This window comes from Rhynchophorus ferrugineus, unplaced genomic scaffold (assembly GCF_030347505.1).
Source record: "Rhynchophorus ferrugineus isolate W39M unplaced genomic scaffold, kcgeb_rfMv2 rfM4, whole genome shotgun sequence".
NCBI classification, from domain to species: Eukaryota; Metazoa; Arthropoda; class Insecta; order Coleoptera; family Curculionidae; genus Rhynchophorus; species Rhynchophorus ferrugineus.
Genome location: NW_027472583.1, coordinates 60,674,614 through 60,692,657, shown reverse-complemented (window position 1 = coordinate 60,692,657; position 18,044 = coordinate 60,674,614). Strand labels below are relative to the sequence as shown.

The 18,044-nt window shown below is 35.2% G+C and overlaps 2 protein-coding genes across 2 annotated transcripts; one reads left to right on the top strand and one right to left on the bottom strand.

The window, feature by feature from the left end:
• The first annotated feature begins 1,400 nt into the window (after window positions 1–1,400).
• On the top strand, window positions 1,401–16,381 carry lms (lateral muscles scarcer). The gene is made up of 4 exons (XM_076401678.1): window positions 1,401–1,715; window positions 14,639–14,808; window positions 15,846–15,982; window positions 16,040–16,381. Exons 1-4 carry the CDS (start codon window positions 1,406–1,408, stop codon window positions 16,266–16,268), a joined length of 846 nt encoding a protein of 281 aa, XP_076257793.1. The 5' UTR covers window positions 1,401–1,405; the 3' UTR covers window positions 16,269–16,381.
• CycH (Cyclin H) lies at window positions 16,354–17,684 on the bottom strand. Its single transcript, XM_076401677.1, has 6 exons — window positions 17,537–17,684; window positions 17,278–17,474; window positions 17,024–17,225; window positions 16,741–16,972; window positions 16,576–16,690; window positions 16,354–16,522 (listed from the first exon to the last, which is right to left on the bottom strand). The coding sequence occupies exons 1-6, from the start codon at window positions 17,651–17,653 to the stop codon at window positions 16,393–16,395; spliced, it is 993 nt and encodes a 330-aa protein (XP_076257792.1). The 5' UTR covers window positions 17,654–17,684; the 3' UTR covers window positions 16,354–16,392.
• Between the last annotated feature and the right edge of the window lie 360 nt (window positions 17,685–18,044).

Below are 18,044 nucleotides of genomic sequence, written 5' to 3'. Positions count from 1 at the left end.
TACCACAAATAGAATAAAATAACTCTAACCTACGAACTATTGTGGCTGTTTTATTAACTGTGGTTAAGTTCTTCTGTACTGTAAGTAAAATGCGTAAAATGTCGTCGTTGATTACCACAACATTGCACCTTGAAATTTTTTCAAATTTAAACAACACGAATAATTGTCTTCCCTACTTGTTGTAGCTATTTCGGGGTGAAATATTGATTCCGATTTGATGTCGTTGGAAGTGTGATTTCACAGTTAACATCCTTACTATAAACAAACGTACGTATGTTAAACTACCAAGAATATTAGAACAATTTTATTATCACAGTATACAATTTAAACATCCTAGAGTCGAAAAGAACGTACTATCATTAGAAAAGGAAGAATATATAGTATACTAGCCACCCGCACCGGCTTCGCCCTGGTGCAATGCTGATACTAAATTAAATACACTACAGAAAAAATATGAACGTTGTATATAAAAACATAGCGGCCCGCTCAATCAAAATCAATCCAGTATTTTTGGTTCATTCATTACTGCCCTTGGCCTACACGCATTAAATTTGGAGTAAAACAATTCCTCTTCCCCTATACTTACTATGAAGATTTCCTGCTATCTTTGGAATATCTAAATTCATACAATTTTTATTACATTACACATTTTTAAACGCAAATTTTAAATTTCTAATATCTCCGAAAATATTTGTTTAATTTACATGCTGTAAGGAACCATATTGATCTATATTAATTGCACACTGTATTTAAGGTACTTAATTCGATAAGGATTAATGCCGTATTGCTTAAAATAGCTTCGTAAATAAGCCATTTTCTCACGTAAAAAGTAAACAATAAAAATGGTTAATGTGGGTTATCCCTAAAGATAAACATATACCATCGCGGACTTTTTTGTAGACCTTTTTATGGTGTACAATACTGTAGTACATTAATTTGATCTAACTCGTAGGGTTAGGCAGCATTTTTGCTAATTGCTAAATAAGCCTAAAAAAATAAGTTAATTTACGACATCACGTTAGAAACCTCTAAAATTAGCAATGTTGCCTTAGTATATTATGCATGTATTATACATATAAACCTTCCTCTTGAATCACTCTATCTATTGAAAAAAACCGCATCAAAATCCGTTGCGTAGTTTTAAAGATTTAAGCGCACATAGGGATATAGGGACAGAAAAGGCGACTTTGTTTTATACTATGTAGTGATTCCATGCATATTGTGCGTAGATATCAAAACCATTTTCCTAAATAGCCTATCGTGCATCTATTAATGTTGATTGTCCGGAGGAAAAGAAGGAGAGATATGTGGGTAGTAGGCCACGCCCCGGCTCTGTCCCGATTGGCGGGCGTCCGTTTCGGCAACGGTCGTCGTCTTAAGTCGCCTTAATCTTGTTTACATAAACATGTCTTTAGTGTCGTCGAATGTGCTGCGGATCGTCGATGAAAAAATGGCGGACAGCACCGAGCAGGCTGACGTTTGTGGTGATCTGGCGAAGAAACGCACGAACAATTCCAAGAATTTCCTCATCGATTCGTTGCTGGCCAGCGATTGTTGTAAAGTGGTCGATGATGATGATGATGCGGTGATGGACGGAAAGGATGATGGTGCTGACGTACGGGATATCGGCGCGTTAACGGAGGAGGATCTGGAGAAGAAGGACACGGAAGTTGGATCGACTACCGATGGATTTTTTAACAAAAATGTTTTAGAAGGTAAGTCGAGCTTCGCGAAGATTTCTACAGAAATTTGAGGTCATTTTTATACATTTTGCTTGCATTTTTACAAGTATTCGAGCTCTGTAACATTTGCATTGCAAATATAGCTTCTTTGTGGTCAAATATACTTTGAACTCTGCGGCTACTACTCGCATTAGTCTGGAAGAAACCTAACCTTTGAGGTAAAATCGTTCTGAATCCGTCGGAACAACCAGTAATTAAATAACAGCAATAATCAAAACAACTAAAGTTCTACGACGGATACGGTAATATCCCATCTCAGTGTTTTCAAATAATTCTTACGACATTTATTTTTATATTACAATGTGTTATGTCATCTGTTTAACAATAATATAATCACATTTATTACAAAAACTTTTACGCGTTTGCTACTGACGTTGATGATCAACAATATCAAGTTAACAGGTTAATTTAAAAGTTCCCGGCAGGGAAAATTAGTTTTTTTATTCAACATAATTCCCTTCAAGGGTGACACACTGATTATAGCGACCCTCCAACTTTTCGATACCATTTATATAGTACGATTTGTCCTTTGCTTAAAATAGGCCTCAGTTTTGGTGATCACCTCTTCTTTCGACGAAAATTTCTTCCCAGCGGGCATTCTTTTGTGATCTGAATATGGGAAATAGTCGCTGGTGGCCAGATCTGGAGAATACGGTGGATGAGGAAGCAATTCGAAGCTCAATTCATGGATTTTTGACATCGTTTTCACTGACTTGTAACACGGTGCATTGGCTTGGTGAAGCAGCACTGTCTTTTTCTGCCGCCGTTTTTCGGCGATTTCGTCCTTCAAACGGTCCAATAACGCTATGTAATAGTCGCTGTTAATGCTCCTGCCTTTTTCAAGGTAGTCAATGAAAATTATTCGATGCGCATCCCAAACTGCAGACGCCATAACTTTGCCAGCCGACTATTGCGTTTTCCACGCTTTGGAGAGGGTTTATCGTGTGCAGTCCACTCGGATGACTGTCGATTGGACTTCGGAGTGAAATGATGGAGCAATGTTTAAGCCATTGTCACATATCGACGCAAAAACTCGGGTTTATTACGCTTGATCATCTTCAAACACTGCTCCAAATCATCAACTCGTCGTTGTTTTTGGCCAAAAGAGAGTTCGCGCGGTACCCGCTTTACACAGAGCTTTCTCATACCCAAATATTCGTGAATGATATGATGCACATGTTCAATTGATATCTTTAGAGTGTTTGCTATTTCATTCAATGTCAATTTACGGTCTTTCAAAATCATTTTGTAGATTTTTTAAATATTTTCGTAGATAACAACCTCTTTTGGGCGTCAACTGCGTTCACCGTCTTCGGTGCTCATTTCACCACGTCTAAACTTAGCATACCAATCCTTGATGGTTGATTTTCCTGGGACAGTGTCCGGAAACTCGGCATCAAGTCAAGTTTTTGCAAACTAATGCTCCGACAGCTGTATTATACAAGCATCTTTTGAAGGTTAGGGCTAAGTGTCAGGCCGGAGACTTTTCAATTGACCTGTTATTAGCGAATTGAATATAAAAAGCAATTCTTTCAAAAACTCGAAAATTTCCATTTATAACTAGAGCAACACTAATTATTGAGAATTAGAGGCAAAACTTCTGCCTTTAACTAAAGCTGTATTTGTTTTTTTTTTTCAAGAGCAAATTATTTTATTTAATACACGTTATTTTTAAACACATTTTATTTAATGATGTTTGCAGTACCACACACCTTTGGCTGAATAGACAACATAGCCAGATTGATTGGTCTTAAAGTATTAATGATATTGAATCATTTGTGATCAATTTCTATTTTGAAAAAAATCTCTCACAGTTGGTATTGCTCATGGTAATTGTGAAGAATATTGGGTGTATTATTATTATATTGGTCTTGGAGTATCTTCCAGCTGCTCTTCAGTTTCATAGCCATAATATTAGATAACCAAACTTACCAGTTCAAATTCGTAAATCTATTTAACGAAGAAAACAGTTACCCTCTCAAATAATTTTCAGAAAAGAAGTTAGCATCTCTGATTCTGACATGTTTCTGCTTAGATATCAAGTTCTTTCCCCATATTTCAGATGACTGCTTAGTTAACACAAATGTTATTGTACTCAACAGGAAAGGAAGAAAGGATTTGCATCTATGGTGTCTAGTCTAACCTCTTTGAAATCATTAAAATCTCTATAAATTATACACACAGTCAGAGTCAGCCTGAACGAAGACCGAACTAATTTATATATCCAATATTTAACCCAAGGAATTATGGAATTGTGCTTGAATAAGCAAACCGCAATTCGCCATACGGTTTAACAAATATTTTTCTACCTAAAGATCACAACTCAAAAGAACCATTTTTTGCTATACATTAATATACAGTCTATTCTAAGCTCTTTTAGTAATGCGTCATGGATATTTGTGACGTCAAAGCATTACAATGTTGTCGCATCAACTCTGAGTTTTAGTTCAGTTTGGCTTTGACATACAATAAAATTCTAATCTAAATAAGATAATTGAAACACAAATGTTATCAAATATAATTTATTTTAACATTATAATACATCTAATACATATATTATCAAAGGACTTAAAACTACAATTCAGAACACAGGTATAATAGTTTGTAGGTTATATTTGTTTTGTTTACATTGAACTTTTTTCCACATCACCCATGAGATAGAGTTTCTAGGTGCGTTTTTTTATGTAGTGGTATCCCCCTGGAGGGCTAATCCACCTAATTAACAACTGTATATCTGAGAAACGTATTTTAATTTCATTCTAGAGCATATTTACCTTTTTACGTTTAGTTCTTTTTTCCTTCGATGATGTGTTTACTTGTCAAGTCATCTTGGTATCACTGTATATTTTATTTCTTCTGCTACTATCTGTATACACCATTCTTCATTAAATTAATCACTGAATTCTGTCTAATGCATTTACCACATCTACAAAACAGTTAGTATTCATTCTCTCATCATACGTTCTAACCTAATGCTCATGTTTAATTTTGAACAATTACAATCATATCTGTGCACACAAATCTTTCACGCCCTACAATACTATTTTCTACAGTTACATTCAATTAATTATGTGCATGCCTTTAGTTATTTTCACTCTCATCGCTATGTCTCAGGAACTTCCAGTATAGCACAGCATTATCACATATCCTGAAAGTTTCCTTCAGTCACTTTCACTTTCCGATTCACTGTCCAATTCAATAACTAAACTGTTAATTTCTAATCTATCTAAAACATGTTCATAATTCCGCCATTTATCAATTACTTCCTCTGTATGTCTTATCGAGTTCATCGAAACCGAAGGTATTATGGTTGACAATGCTTCCTTCCACATATCCAAACAATTGTTGATGGAATATTCTTCTTGATCAGCAATATATCTGCAATTAATTATTAATAAAAATATTGGTCAACAAAACCGAATTGAATGCTATTGTAACTTTTACTTTTTCCATCAATTTTTGTTGTCTTTACACTTTTTTTGTTGCCCTCTTGCCAAGAGTGTCACAATGAACCATTTTGAAATATTTATCGAATAGTTTCACTTCCTTGGTCTTATTATTTTATGCCTTTAAAAATTGAATTAATTTTAAGGCAATGTCTGGAAGTTCCATTAAGATTCTCCGAGGGTTATCTTATACCATTTAAACTCTATGCTCTGTAAGAGTGTATGAAAGGATGTGTTACATCCTTCAAAAAGCTGCATGTCCTTAACTCTTTTATGTATACTTTTAAGACAGACAATTTTCTCTAAAATAATTTTATTAAATTACGTTTATATCGATAGAATTGTTTGTGTACTTACTTTTCTTATACATTTCGTATATTAGGTCTCGAATAGAGCTATTATCAATATGGCCAAGATTCGTCACCCACTTTGTATGTAGACGGGTTTTCTTGGGTGAATCTAATGTATTATTCTTCATTTTGTAAGCTATATTATTAACAGTACCTATACTAATATTTAGCGCAGCAGCAACCCACTAAAAACATTTACAATAAAATTGTAGGGAGTTATATTATTTAATATCATCAATAATTACCTCTCTAATGGAAATTATAGGCGAAAGGGGGCCTCCATTATCTCGTTCCTTCTCGAAATAACCTATTAAAACCGCAATCAATTGGTGACCCTGACTATCTATTGTTTTCGGCATTTTCAAACGAAATCACATCATATATTACGGAGCGGACTTTGATGCTGATGAAACGTTAGAAAATATTCATTCAGCAATCATCGAGCAAATAAGTCTCCATAACGTTGGAAGAACTTTTTTTATTACTCTTAGTAACTCCACAATCTGCCCAGAGGGCGATAAATAACAGGTCAAATGAAAAGTCCCCGGCCTACCATAGTAAAGCACATTTTTTTGGCAAAATTAGTTTTTTTTATTCAACATAATTCCTTTAAATGGTGATACACATATTATAGCGACACTACAACTTTTCGATACCATTTTTGGTGTTTTACTCAGTTTCGGCGATGACCTCTTCATTCGACGAAAATTTCTTCCCAGCGAGCATTCTTTTGAGATCTGAGAACAGGAAATAGTCGCTGGGGGCCAGATCGGAAGAATGCGGTGGATGAGGAAGTATTTCGAAGCCCAATTCTTGGGTTTTTGACATCGTTTTCACTGACTTGTGGCACGGTGCATTGTCTTGGTGTGGCAGCACTTTCTTGTTCTTCAAATGTGGCCGTTTTTTCGGCTATTTCGTCCTTCAAACCGTCCAATAACGCTTTGTAATGCTCCTTCCTTTTCCGATGTAGTCAATGAAAATTATTCAATGCGCATCCCAAAACACAGACTATTGCGTTTTTCACTCGGATGACTGTCGATTGGACTTCGTAGTGAAATGATGGAGGCATGTTTCATCCATTGTCACATTACGATGAAAAAACTCTGCTCCGAATCATCAACTCGTCGTTGTTTTTGGTCAAAAGTGAGCTTTGCAGAGAGCTTTCTTATACCCAAATATTCCTGAATGATATGATGTACACGTTCAGTTGATATCTTTAGAGCATGTGCTATTTCATTCAATTTCAATTTACGGTCATTCAAAATCATTTCGTGGATTTTTTAAATGTTTTCTTTGGTATCAAACCAAGCTTTTGCTTCAACTGTGTTTTTTCCCTTCAAAAGCAATCTTTTATCAACAAGTGAAATCATTTAATATTTTTATCGATTTTTTCTCAATAACAAAAGTTGCTTCACTCAAAATGCTATAATTCACAAACTAATGCTCCGACAGCTGTCAAAATTTATACACGCATCTTTTGAGGGTTAGGGCTAACTAAAAAACATAATTATTTAATTCTAGTAGCGCCATCTATGTGTCAAGCTGAAGACATTTCAATTGATCTGTTATTTGTTTATTATATATATTTGTATATTATTATCGCATATTTAGCTGTATTTAGCTGAGTACATTGGGATGCACTGACACTCTTTCGAAGTACTTCACACAAACGCGTTGAATTACACTAGTTATAGGTTCTAGAGGAATATCACTTTATTTGAAATATAGTACGGAGCATCAACACTTTATTTTAGAACCGTTGAATGATGGATATGTTAGATTTGCTGGCGGTATCCGATAGTTGAATTCCATATGACCAAATAGGCTTGAGTATAGACTCTTACAGCAATACCTTGTTGTCTAATAATCACTTGGATTTGCGCCAATATTTGGTAGGGTTTAAGACCAAGTTGTTTCCATTTGGCGAGTATGTGTTTCTTCCAAGTTAGGCGTCGATCTAGGTGCATACCAAGATATTTAGGTCTGCTTGCGGGAGTTGACACTTATTGATATATGTTAGACTGTTATATATGTTAAAAGTTATTACAAAAAAAGTTATGACTTTTAGAAGAGAGAATGAAAAAATAAATTTTCACCAAGTGACCACTTGTACCTCTTTGATCTGCATGCGTTAGAAAATAATTTTGATACCCATAGCTCGAGGGTGTTTACAACATAAAAACAAAATTATTGCAAATATACATCTTTGAGAGTATTTGTAATCGTTTTTCCATATTTGCTGAGCACATAACACCCACAAACTTAGCAAAAATACGTTGAAACGACCTTGCAACGTTGTCAATTGATAGTAGTTATAAGAGCATGGCACGAAACTATAACCAATCTTGACATACGGATAGAAGATCTAAGTTCAGGACATCTAATAACATACAGGACATAAACTTATAGATATATTTTGCATTAAAGGTATACAATTTATATAAGTTCGTATGGTTTGGTTCGCTTCAACCTCCTGACATCCTGCGCGCTATGCGGCAGTTGTATTGCTTCCACGTTAGTATGATTTAATAATCTTATGTCGTGTTTCAGAGCGAAATCTTTGATAACTTCGCAAATAAACTTGATTTCCAGGTCCTAGTGCAATTCTTCGTTGATTACGTAGCGATTGGCATTGGTAATCAATCGAAGAACTTTGTTTTAACAGCGTTTGATGACTAGTAGATTTGAATTTTTAGTGTAGGACCATATTTGCACCCTATAAGTCCAAATTGGCTTTATGATTGTCTGATAAACCAATCTCTTTGATTCTAGATCAAGTTGAAAGTATCTTCCGACTAACCAGTATGGTTGTTTTATTTTGGTTTTAATGTGTTTTGTTTTTTGTCTAACGGTATTTAGCTGATTCTGCTTGAGGAATCGAACATTCATTGAGTGATATAATTAAGTTTTTATTATTTCACCGCAATGCAAAATTAACGTGGACAGATTTGGAGCTATTAAGTTGAATTTTCCAATCTTTCGTTCATTTATGGATTTTGTTGACTTCCACTTGTACTTTTTCTACTGCCCTAGACAGAGATATATTGTTTGCCATAATAATTGTGTCGTTAGCAAAGGTTCCAAGTAGTGTTTCTTTTGTTGTTGGAATGTCAGCAGTGTAGACCAGATATAGAAAAGGTCCTAAGACGCTACCTTGTGGAACACAAGCCGAAATAGTTTTAAATGTCGAGAACGCGATTTCGTGCGATACTCTAAATTTTCTTCTGAAAAGATACGACTCCAGCAGTTGACAATAGTTACGCGGTAACAATTTGCTCATCTTACGGATTAATCCCAAATACCAAACCCGATCAAAAACTTGTCGGATATCCAGGAATATTGCAGGGCAGTATTTCTTTTCCTCGAACGCTTTTTCAATAGCCACAGTTACTCTGTGCACTTGATCGATTGTCGAATGGTGATTTCGAAAACCAAACTGGAAATCTGGTATTATTACAAAATTTTTAACACGTTTAAAAATTAGTTTCTCGAATAGTTTTGATATTGCAGGTAGCAGCGAAATAGGCCTCTAAGATTCGACTTTCTGCAGGTTTGTAAGGTTAATTATATAGTAACTATTATGTTAAAAGAAACGAATTTTCTTTGAACGGCAAGGATTTTTTTAATCCAATTAACTCGTCTCCATAAAATTTGACGCCGATAGTGAGCGGGGAAAAAAAGATTTCTCTCTCGCATATACACACGTTCCCATATGAACAAAAAAGAAAAAAAGACGAGGCGGCGAAATGGATATTTTCGCGAAGTGTCGACGAAGTCTGACGTCGCGCGTCTCCGTCCCCCCGAAACAATTGCAAATCGGTTTTAAATAGCAGCTGCGCGCGGGCAGGGGGGAGCGGCCGGTAATTAGGCAGCGTTTAGTGTCACTTTGTCTCCCCGAACGTTTCCTGTCAATTAGGCGTTGATGTATGGCCGCGCGGTAACATGTGTTGCGTGCCGGAGACGGGCCCGGCCGTTATTTTCGGCGAGGAATTCGCCTGGAAAATTGCCTTTTCCCCAACTCGACCGTGCGCTTTCCAGCGTTGCGCTCATCCCGAGAAAATCTCGGTTCTCGGCCGGGTTTCATGGAAAGGCTCGAATGGGCTTCGCTCCATTTATTCCATGATGACTGGCGCTGCAAGATGACAAAAAATATGAGAAATTGGAAACTTATTAAATTTAGATTGTGCTTGAGCTTACTTTTGACCAAAAACAACGACGAGCTGATGATTCGGTGCAGTGTTTGAAGATGATCAAGCGTAATAAGCCCGAGTTTTTGCGTCGATATATGACAATGGATGAAACATGGCTCCATCACTTCACTCCGAAGTCCAATCTACAGTTATCCGAGTGGACTGCACCCAATGAACCCGCTCCAAAGTGTGGGAAACAGTCGACTGGCAACGTTATGGCGTCTGTATTTTGGGATGCGGAATAATTTTCATTCACTACCTTGAAGAACCTACAACAGCGATTATTATATAGCGCTATTGAACCGTTTGAAGGACGAAATCGCCGAAAAACGGTCGCATTTGAAGAAAAGCACTAAACTGAAGAAGTGCTGCTTCACCAAGACAAAACACAGTGTCATAAGTCAGTCAAAACGATGGCAAAAATCCATGAACCGGGCTTCGAATTGCTTCCTCATCCACCGTATTCTCCAGTACTGGCCATTAGCGACCATTTCCTGTTCTCAGATCTCAAAAGAATGCTCGCTGAGATGAAATTTTCGTCGACTAAAGAGGTGATCGCCGAAAATGAGTCATATTTTGAAACAAAAGACAAATCGTACTACAAAAATGGTATCGAAAAGTTGGAGGGTCGCTATAAGCAGTGTATCGCCCTTGAAGGGAATTATGTCGAAAAAAAAACTAATTTTGGCAAAAAAATGTGTTTTACTATGGTAGGTCTGGGACTTTTTAATTTATCTGTATAAAATAATACCCCCAAATGTTTTATCAAATTTTAATATGTTAGTTGATATTTTTAAATAATATATTATAATATATATAGACAATAAAATAGAACTTAAACAAAACCTAAAAACTAAAGATGTACAATAACCATAAATATTAAATAAAAATTAAACATATATTCTCTTAATCATAAAAAAAAACTAATACATGACAATTAAAATTGATCGCACAATAACTACTAGAACTTTTTGTAGATAAAGTAAATGCTTTATTTATTATTGAACGGCAATATTTTTTAAATCAAAAATCGAGAGAGTAATCGAAATATCACCTAATGTTGATATCACCATAAAAACAGTAAAAAGTATTTTACTATTTTTCATTTACAATTTTAATCTTTTTACCCTACTACATTAACAATCTACAAAAGTATCGTTTCCAAATGCTGCTGTATTAATATACAATATATTGTTATTTGCGAGGAAACTACCAAAAAATTATTAAACTATATATACTACGTATAAATCTATGTAACTATAAATTGGGTACGTTTTTGTCAAGGTCGCGGCTAGGACGACAGAGCCAGAACGTTAAAAATTAGTCTAATGAAATTAGTAGAACAGAAAATAGTAACTAAAAGTACACGACTGAAACAGTTGATAATAAATAGTAACAAACAAAAACTGCAATATATATGTATATATTCACTCCATGTACTCTAACACAAGTACAATGTATTGTTTTGGTTACATAGTCTAAATATGGATATTAGGTTAGGTCACGGATATATGAAAGTGATACGGAAGTGAATATATAGAGAGGGAAGATAGAGAGAGTTAGAGAGAGGCGTCGTCGTGCCAATTTTTTATATCCGGAAACAGCACCTTACCAGTTTTCTAGCGTTGCCAATATTAGAATGTGACATGGATTTATTTGTGAGTCTAAAGCGTTGTAGCGACCGCGAATGTCCTATGCATCCTCTCATCGACCACATGTAGTCTTTAATATCGAAATTAACAAGTTTTATTCAATCAATGTTTTCTGTTCCCGTGCAAATGCCTTCCACAAAAAATAGAAGTGGGTGTACAAACAAACAAACGAGTCAATACACAGATCCTGACAAACGAACATTCCTACAGATCTGCCAACAATGGCGCCATCTATGTGCCAGACTGAAGACTAATCGAATGACGCGTTATTAATAGAAAATTAAGAGCGACAACCTAATGCGCCCCATTAATCGGCATTAATCCGGCGAACGCCAAAAGAACCGCCGAAAAAAATCGATAATTATCGCGACCGTAACCATCTCTCAGCGCTAATTGGCCACCGGATACCGTATATTAAGACGGAGACGCCGTGCGTCGCCGTTAAAGTCTTTATCGTCGCGATCCCGACGCCCAGTTGTTTTTAATTTGCCGTGGCGAAATTTACGAGCACCGAAAGAAAGGCCCCGGCCATACGGGGGGGAGACGCGACAACGGGAAAGAATCCGAACGTACCACGTCGACTCCCACGCGCACGACACACTAAACCTGGAGTTGTCTAATTGGTGTTGATATCCGAGGCCGAAAATTGTTCATAAATTACGCTCTTAATTGGCTGTCGAGACCGAGGAGGAATCACGGACGCGTCTAATAACTGTCACATGTCCGTACTAGACTAATTAAAACCGAATCTCCAGTAATTAATCGACAATGTTTCGGGCTCCAGGAAAGATCGCTTAGTGAACGTGATTTTTACTTCTACACGAACTACATTCTTCCAAAAGCATCGGAAAATAATACATATTGACTTTACAGTGTCAACAAATATTTAATATTAATTATAACAGAATTAGAAATATTAGAAAATGTTTATTTTAATAAGACCAAGAACTCTCAACGCCATCTATTGGTTGTAATTTTAATGTTAATTGATACAATTATAGGTTATAGGAATCTACGCTGTCAAACTCAATCGTTTTGACATTTGGCAATCACGGTACAATTTTCACAACCGTTTATACACACTAAAGAACTAATATAACAGTTTTCAACAAAAACGTTATTGAAATGGGGTGAAACAAACTGTGTGTGTTTACACTACTATTATATTATTGCCTTTACAATACTTTGCCTTTTATTCATAAGAGATATTCATACTCTAAAATCAATCATGAAGAATGTGCATCCTACTGATAGTTAGAATATACTTTAAAGTGTTAAAATATTTAACATTATAAATAATATTTCGAATAAGATAAACATAAATACCTTTTAATTACTTTTACTGCGTTTTTTTGAATATCACAAGATATCACATTAGTCTAAGTTGTCAAATTCGACAGATTTGCAATTTTTCAACATAATTTTCGCAAGAATGGACGTTGAAATGGAATGAAAGAAGCTCTGTCTGAGACATTAATGAAATTGTTTGTAATTTTAAAGGTCATCAGTAACAGTAATTGTTAACCACTTTCATTTCTGATTCAATGGTGACAGGTTCTGTTTGAATTTGTTTATTTTGACAGTAACATGCGAGCCCTGACAATTATTTTCATCGCGTAGGTTATAAAATTATAATCAGTTTGAAAGTTGTGTGAAGGTCCTTTGGGAGTTTGAGCCGGACTTTCGTTCAACAAACCTTAGAATTCAGCATTTTCAAATCCTTAAAATCAAAACTGATAATTGGGATAGGACGGAGCAGCATTACTATAATTTTATTCTTCAGCATGACAACTCTCGTTCCTCAATTGCAAAACTGGTGAAAACATAGTTATGAACATTAAAATGGGAGGTGCTACTCCACCCGTTGTATTCTCCTGGCCTTGCTCCTTCTAATTTCACTTTGCTCCGGTATATGGGTCTTGACCAGCTTGAGTAGGTCCAGCTCAAAAGATACATCTCTCTTTCGTATCATGAAAAACGTAAACTGTCTGAAAAATGAGTAAAAGCATCGGCAATGCTTTGAATAAAATACGTTATACGGATTTTTCGCAATAAAGCTGCAACTTGCTCTAAAATATCATTCACACCCCTAATATATTTATAATAAGATGTCGACATCCCCATATCCTCTCGGTATAATGCCAATCCAATCCCGAATGCCCCCCAATCAACATTCCCCGCAGATTGGGAAATTGTCCACAAGTTGGCAACGCTGGTCGTGTTAAAAAAATAACAGTTGTATCTCCCAAAGTAATTTTAATTCTGAAAAATGCTTTTAAATGAATATTCTCAAAGGATTAAGTTTCAGTCCTAATATATTTACTATGAGATGTCAAAATCTCCACATTTTCACCGCATAATGCCAATTCAATCCCTAATGCCCCCCAATAAACATTCCCCGCAGATTAGGGAATTGTCCACAAGTTGGCAACGCTGACCGTGTTAAAAGAATAACAGCTCTATCTCTGAAAGTAATTTTAATTCTGAAAAATGCTTTTAAATGAATATTCTCAAAGGGTAAAGTTTCAGTCCTAATATATTTTCGATGAAATGTCGAAATTCCCACATTTTTACCGCATAATGCCAATCCAATCCCTAATGCCCCTCAATCAACATTCCCCGCAGATTGGGAAATTGTCCACAAGTTGGCAATGCTGACCGTGTCACCAAAAAAAAAACAGCTTATCTCCGAAAGTAATTTTAATTCTGCAAAATATTTTTAAATAAATGTTCTTAAAAAACATTAAGTTTTCAAAATATGAAAATAAAATCATTGTTTTCAAATTTCTAGGCTGGAAAATGCCCTTAAATACACTACACTTTTATTTTGACACTCCTTCACCTTTTATACTACTGTTTACAGTGTACGCGTCCGTATTCTGTCACACATAATTAAACCGAATTAATTCATATATCTATAAACGCGTAAAACGCCGTTAATGATCCTGGGTGCTCGCGATCTTCGGTTCGACGGCTAGCGACGCCGGCATCAGAGGCGTGCCGACGCCGACCGTTAATCCCGGCCGTAAACGCTTTCCCGACAGCCCGACATAAATCTCGCCCGTTTCAACTCGAACAGATTTACGAGCGCCGCTAAGCTATTTACGGCCCCTTAATTGGGGCCTCCGGAGCGGGAGAGGGCATCCGAACCGCCGCCTCATTTATGTCCTCCTTTTGCCGCGGATAATTCTGGCGTCGTCGCCTTTCCAGCCACCGGGAGATTCTTTGATTTTCTCAAGCGATTGTCATTTGTTGCAGATCTGGCATACGCGGCATGCAAGTCGGACGAGGAGCGGAAGAAACGACCCAGAACGGCGTTCACGGCCTCGCAGATCAAGTCGCTCGAGGCGGAATTCGAAAAGAATAAATACTTGTCGGTGGCGAAGAGGCTGCAGCTGTCTAAGACCTTGAAGTTGACGGAAACGCAGGTAAACTCAGTTCAAAATCATTAATAACCTTTAAGGCACAAAATATTGTTAAAATTAATATTTTTTAATATTAGGACATCTGATGTCAATTGTTTTTACGTTTGCTGACAAACAAGTCAAAAGAAATAGTTATTATCTTTTTTGGAGCTGTCATTGTTGACTGTAATAGTACTGTACTAGTCTTCTTTTATTTCGATATAATATAAATATCAAATATTATAATGAAATAATAACTTAGCTAAATATTATAATCAAAACGCCGATGCTTCTTCTTTTTTAACTGTTGGTTTAGTAGGTTTTACTACAATTATCGTCAATTACAATATGGAATGAGATAAAAACTAATATGCAATAAAAAATTTTTTAATATATTCGGCCAACTCACAATGATTAAAAAAAATCCGTTTTAAAAATATGGGAATTACAAACTAATAAGTTAACAATTAAATCAAATATATAAATATACTTGTCATATTATTTTGACGTTAGGTATCGGTTATATTGACATTAGATTGTAATTTAATAAATGTTTTATTGTATTTTCCTTTATATTCATGAAGAAACTAAGAAGCTTGTTGCGTAGATGCATGAAAGTTTATTTAAAGAAACGTTTTAGAAATTTTAAAGTTAAATGATTTAAACTTTTAAAAAAAACCAGAAGTTAGCTGTCACTTCCAAATACTTGTATAACTTTTGACATTTGAAGTTTATTACATTTAAGCTGAGAGAGCGTAGAAGGAAAATGTATATGTTTTATACAAAACATTTGAAAACTATTTCAGGTAACTTGGATCTAGCAAGAAGTAGCGTCAGCGTGCTATAACCTCTATTCACGTGTAAAATGTTTGTCGCTTGCAACAATTACAACTATACGAATTTTATATGACAGCGTACATATGCAACGTATACTTTACTTATTATTTTAATGCCCTGCTTATGATTTGAACTAGACATAGAATAGAAATAGAAGTGCAATTGCATTGAATAAAAATAAAACATATTTCAATTTACTAAAAAAAGTAATTTGTGTATTTCAGATTAAAATATGGTTCCAAAATCGACGAACAAAATGGAAACGAAAATATACCAACGACATCGAACTCCTAGCTCAACAGTACTATTCCTCAATGGGTATCATGACACCCAGGCCAATATTTCTTGGAGATAGGTTATGGTAATAATATTAATCCCGTTGGCAAAACAAAAATAACACGTTCTTATTAATTTTTAGGTTCTTCAATTATCCAGGCCAGCCAGGATTGTCAAGTGTTCCTCCAGTGATTCCTTCCTCGTTACCGTTACCGCCCAACAATCCCATACCCAGCCAGATCAGAATGGCACCACAAGCACCTTGCACCGAAGATTATATCAAGTATCACCATCATCCACCAGAGATTCCTCCAGAATGCTCCCCCATAGCACAATTACAGAATTTTGGAAGGCATTTCGATAATTCTTAATTATATAGTTGTAATATATAACTTGTATATATTTTTTTATCAATACTTTTTTCTATGTATAATATTAAAAAACAAAAACAAAAAATATTCGCAAATATATATTTTTTAATTAACATGACCAAGTCTAAGGTACCTCTGGAGATGCTGAAACACTCATGTTTAATGTTGAATTGTCCCTAATTTGGTTCTGTTGAGATATTGCATAATACAGATCATCGTCTTCATCCAGCATGGCTTGCATTTTCTTCTTATATCTAGAAATAATCTTTATGTTACCCACAAATCTTAATAGATATTTCAGACTCACATATCACTATCAGGATTGTTTTCAGGATTCCTGCATTTCTCCAACTTTTTATCTAATAGTTTAATTAGATTTTTATCAGTTGCAGCATCAGCCATCTTCTCCATAGATCTTATGGCTAGAAAATTTTTATATTAATCCATACTGGTGTTTCATAAAACTATTTACCTCTGACTGCATCAATTAAGATTTCTAACTTATCTCTGCCACCTTCACCAAATAAAATTTCTGTAACATAAGAATCAAGATTTTCTTGAAGCTTTGAAGCTGCATGTAGGACTGCAGCTAAAGCTACCTGGCTAGGTGAATAAAGTAATATTGCATCTGTTAGGAGCACTCTTTCCAAAAACTGTTCAGTACCTGGTCTTAAACGTTCTGGATCATGTAGGGAACCACGAGTCTAAAAGAGAGTTACTTTTAATACTTTTCTTAATACAATGGAAGATCCTACTTTAATATCAATTAAAAGTCCTTCCACTGGTCTGTAAGGATTATGTATGGCCAAATGGAAATTAAGCTGCTCCATTAATAGCAATTCATTGTTTAAAATTATATCACTAGCTTTTTCTCTATCACCTTTAATATTGGCTACAAATTGTTGTATAGACACATTAAATTCTTCAACTTTGGAAGCTAAATATATACAGGTAACCCTGAAATGAAACATGATGTACACTGGAAATTTGATACAAAATTATTATTTACATTATTTCCTTTGGATGATAATTCATAACAGAATTATAAATATAGAATCGTTTGAAGTAATGAAATGCTGTACCAATAACACATCTAGGCATGGGTGGTTGAAATCTCTTGCAAAAATCTCTCAAATGAAGCTCATATCGCTTAACCATAATCTTTTCTTCTTCCGGTGTAAGGAAGACTTCATATTTCGATGATTCCTACAAAAGAAAAGAGAATGATGTAAATAATAATAAAAAAATTACCCAAATATATTGATTACACTAACGTTTCTACCGTAGAGTTGAATATGTGTAGCGTTGGTAGCGTCTCTGAGATTGTTTAATTCATCTTCGCTGCTAAACATCCAATATTTACACTGTGAACTTGTAGGAAACATTTTCGAAAAGCCACCGATGTTTTTGTTGATAATCAAGGTTAAAAAGTAAGGTTAATATTATACAGATTCCATTACAGTTTTCTGTAGCACCCAAGTGTTGAAAAAGGAATCTGTGAAATAATTTGCTCTAATTTCCAAGTTCCTACGCTCTGTCGACAGATGGCAAAACCAACATTATACCGAAATTTTCTTTATAGAGTGTACCAAATAAAGCTTTTCAAATATTCAGTTATTTATTGGGTGAGTGTAAAATAAAACTAGTATTTCATTATTGGTTATATAATTGAAATATTCTTCAATTATATATAATAGATACTGAGGTAATGTTATAGTCGCGTTTGTGTCAATATGTCACTTGCTCTTATGGGTAATATCTTTTAAAAAATTTAAG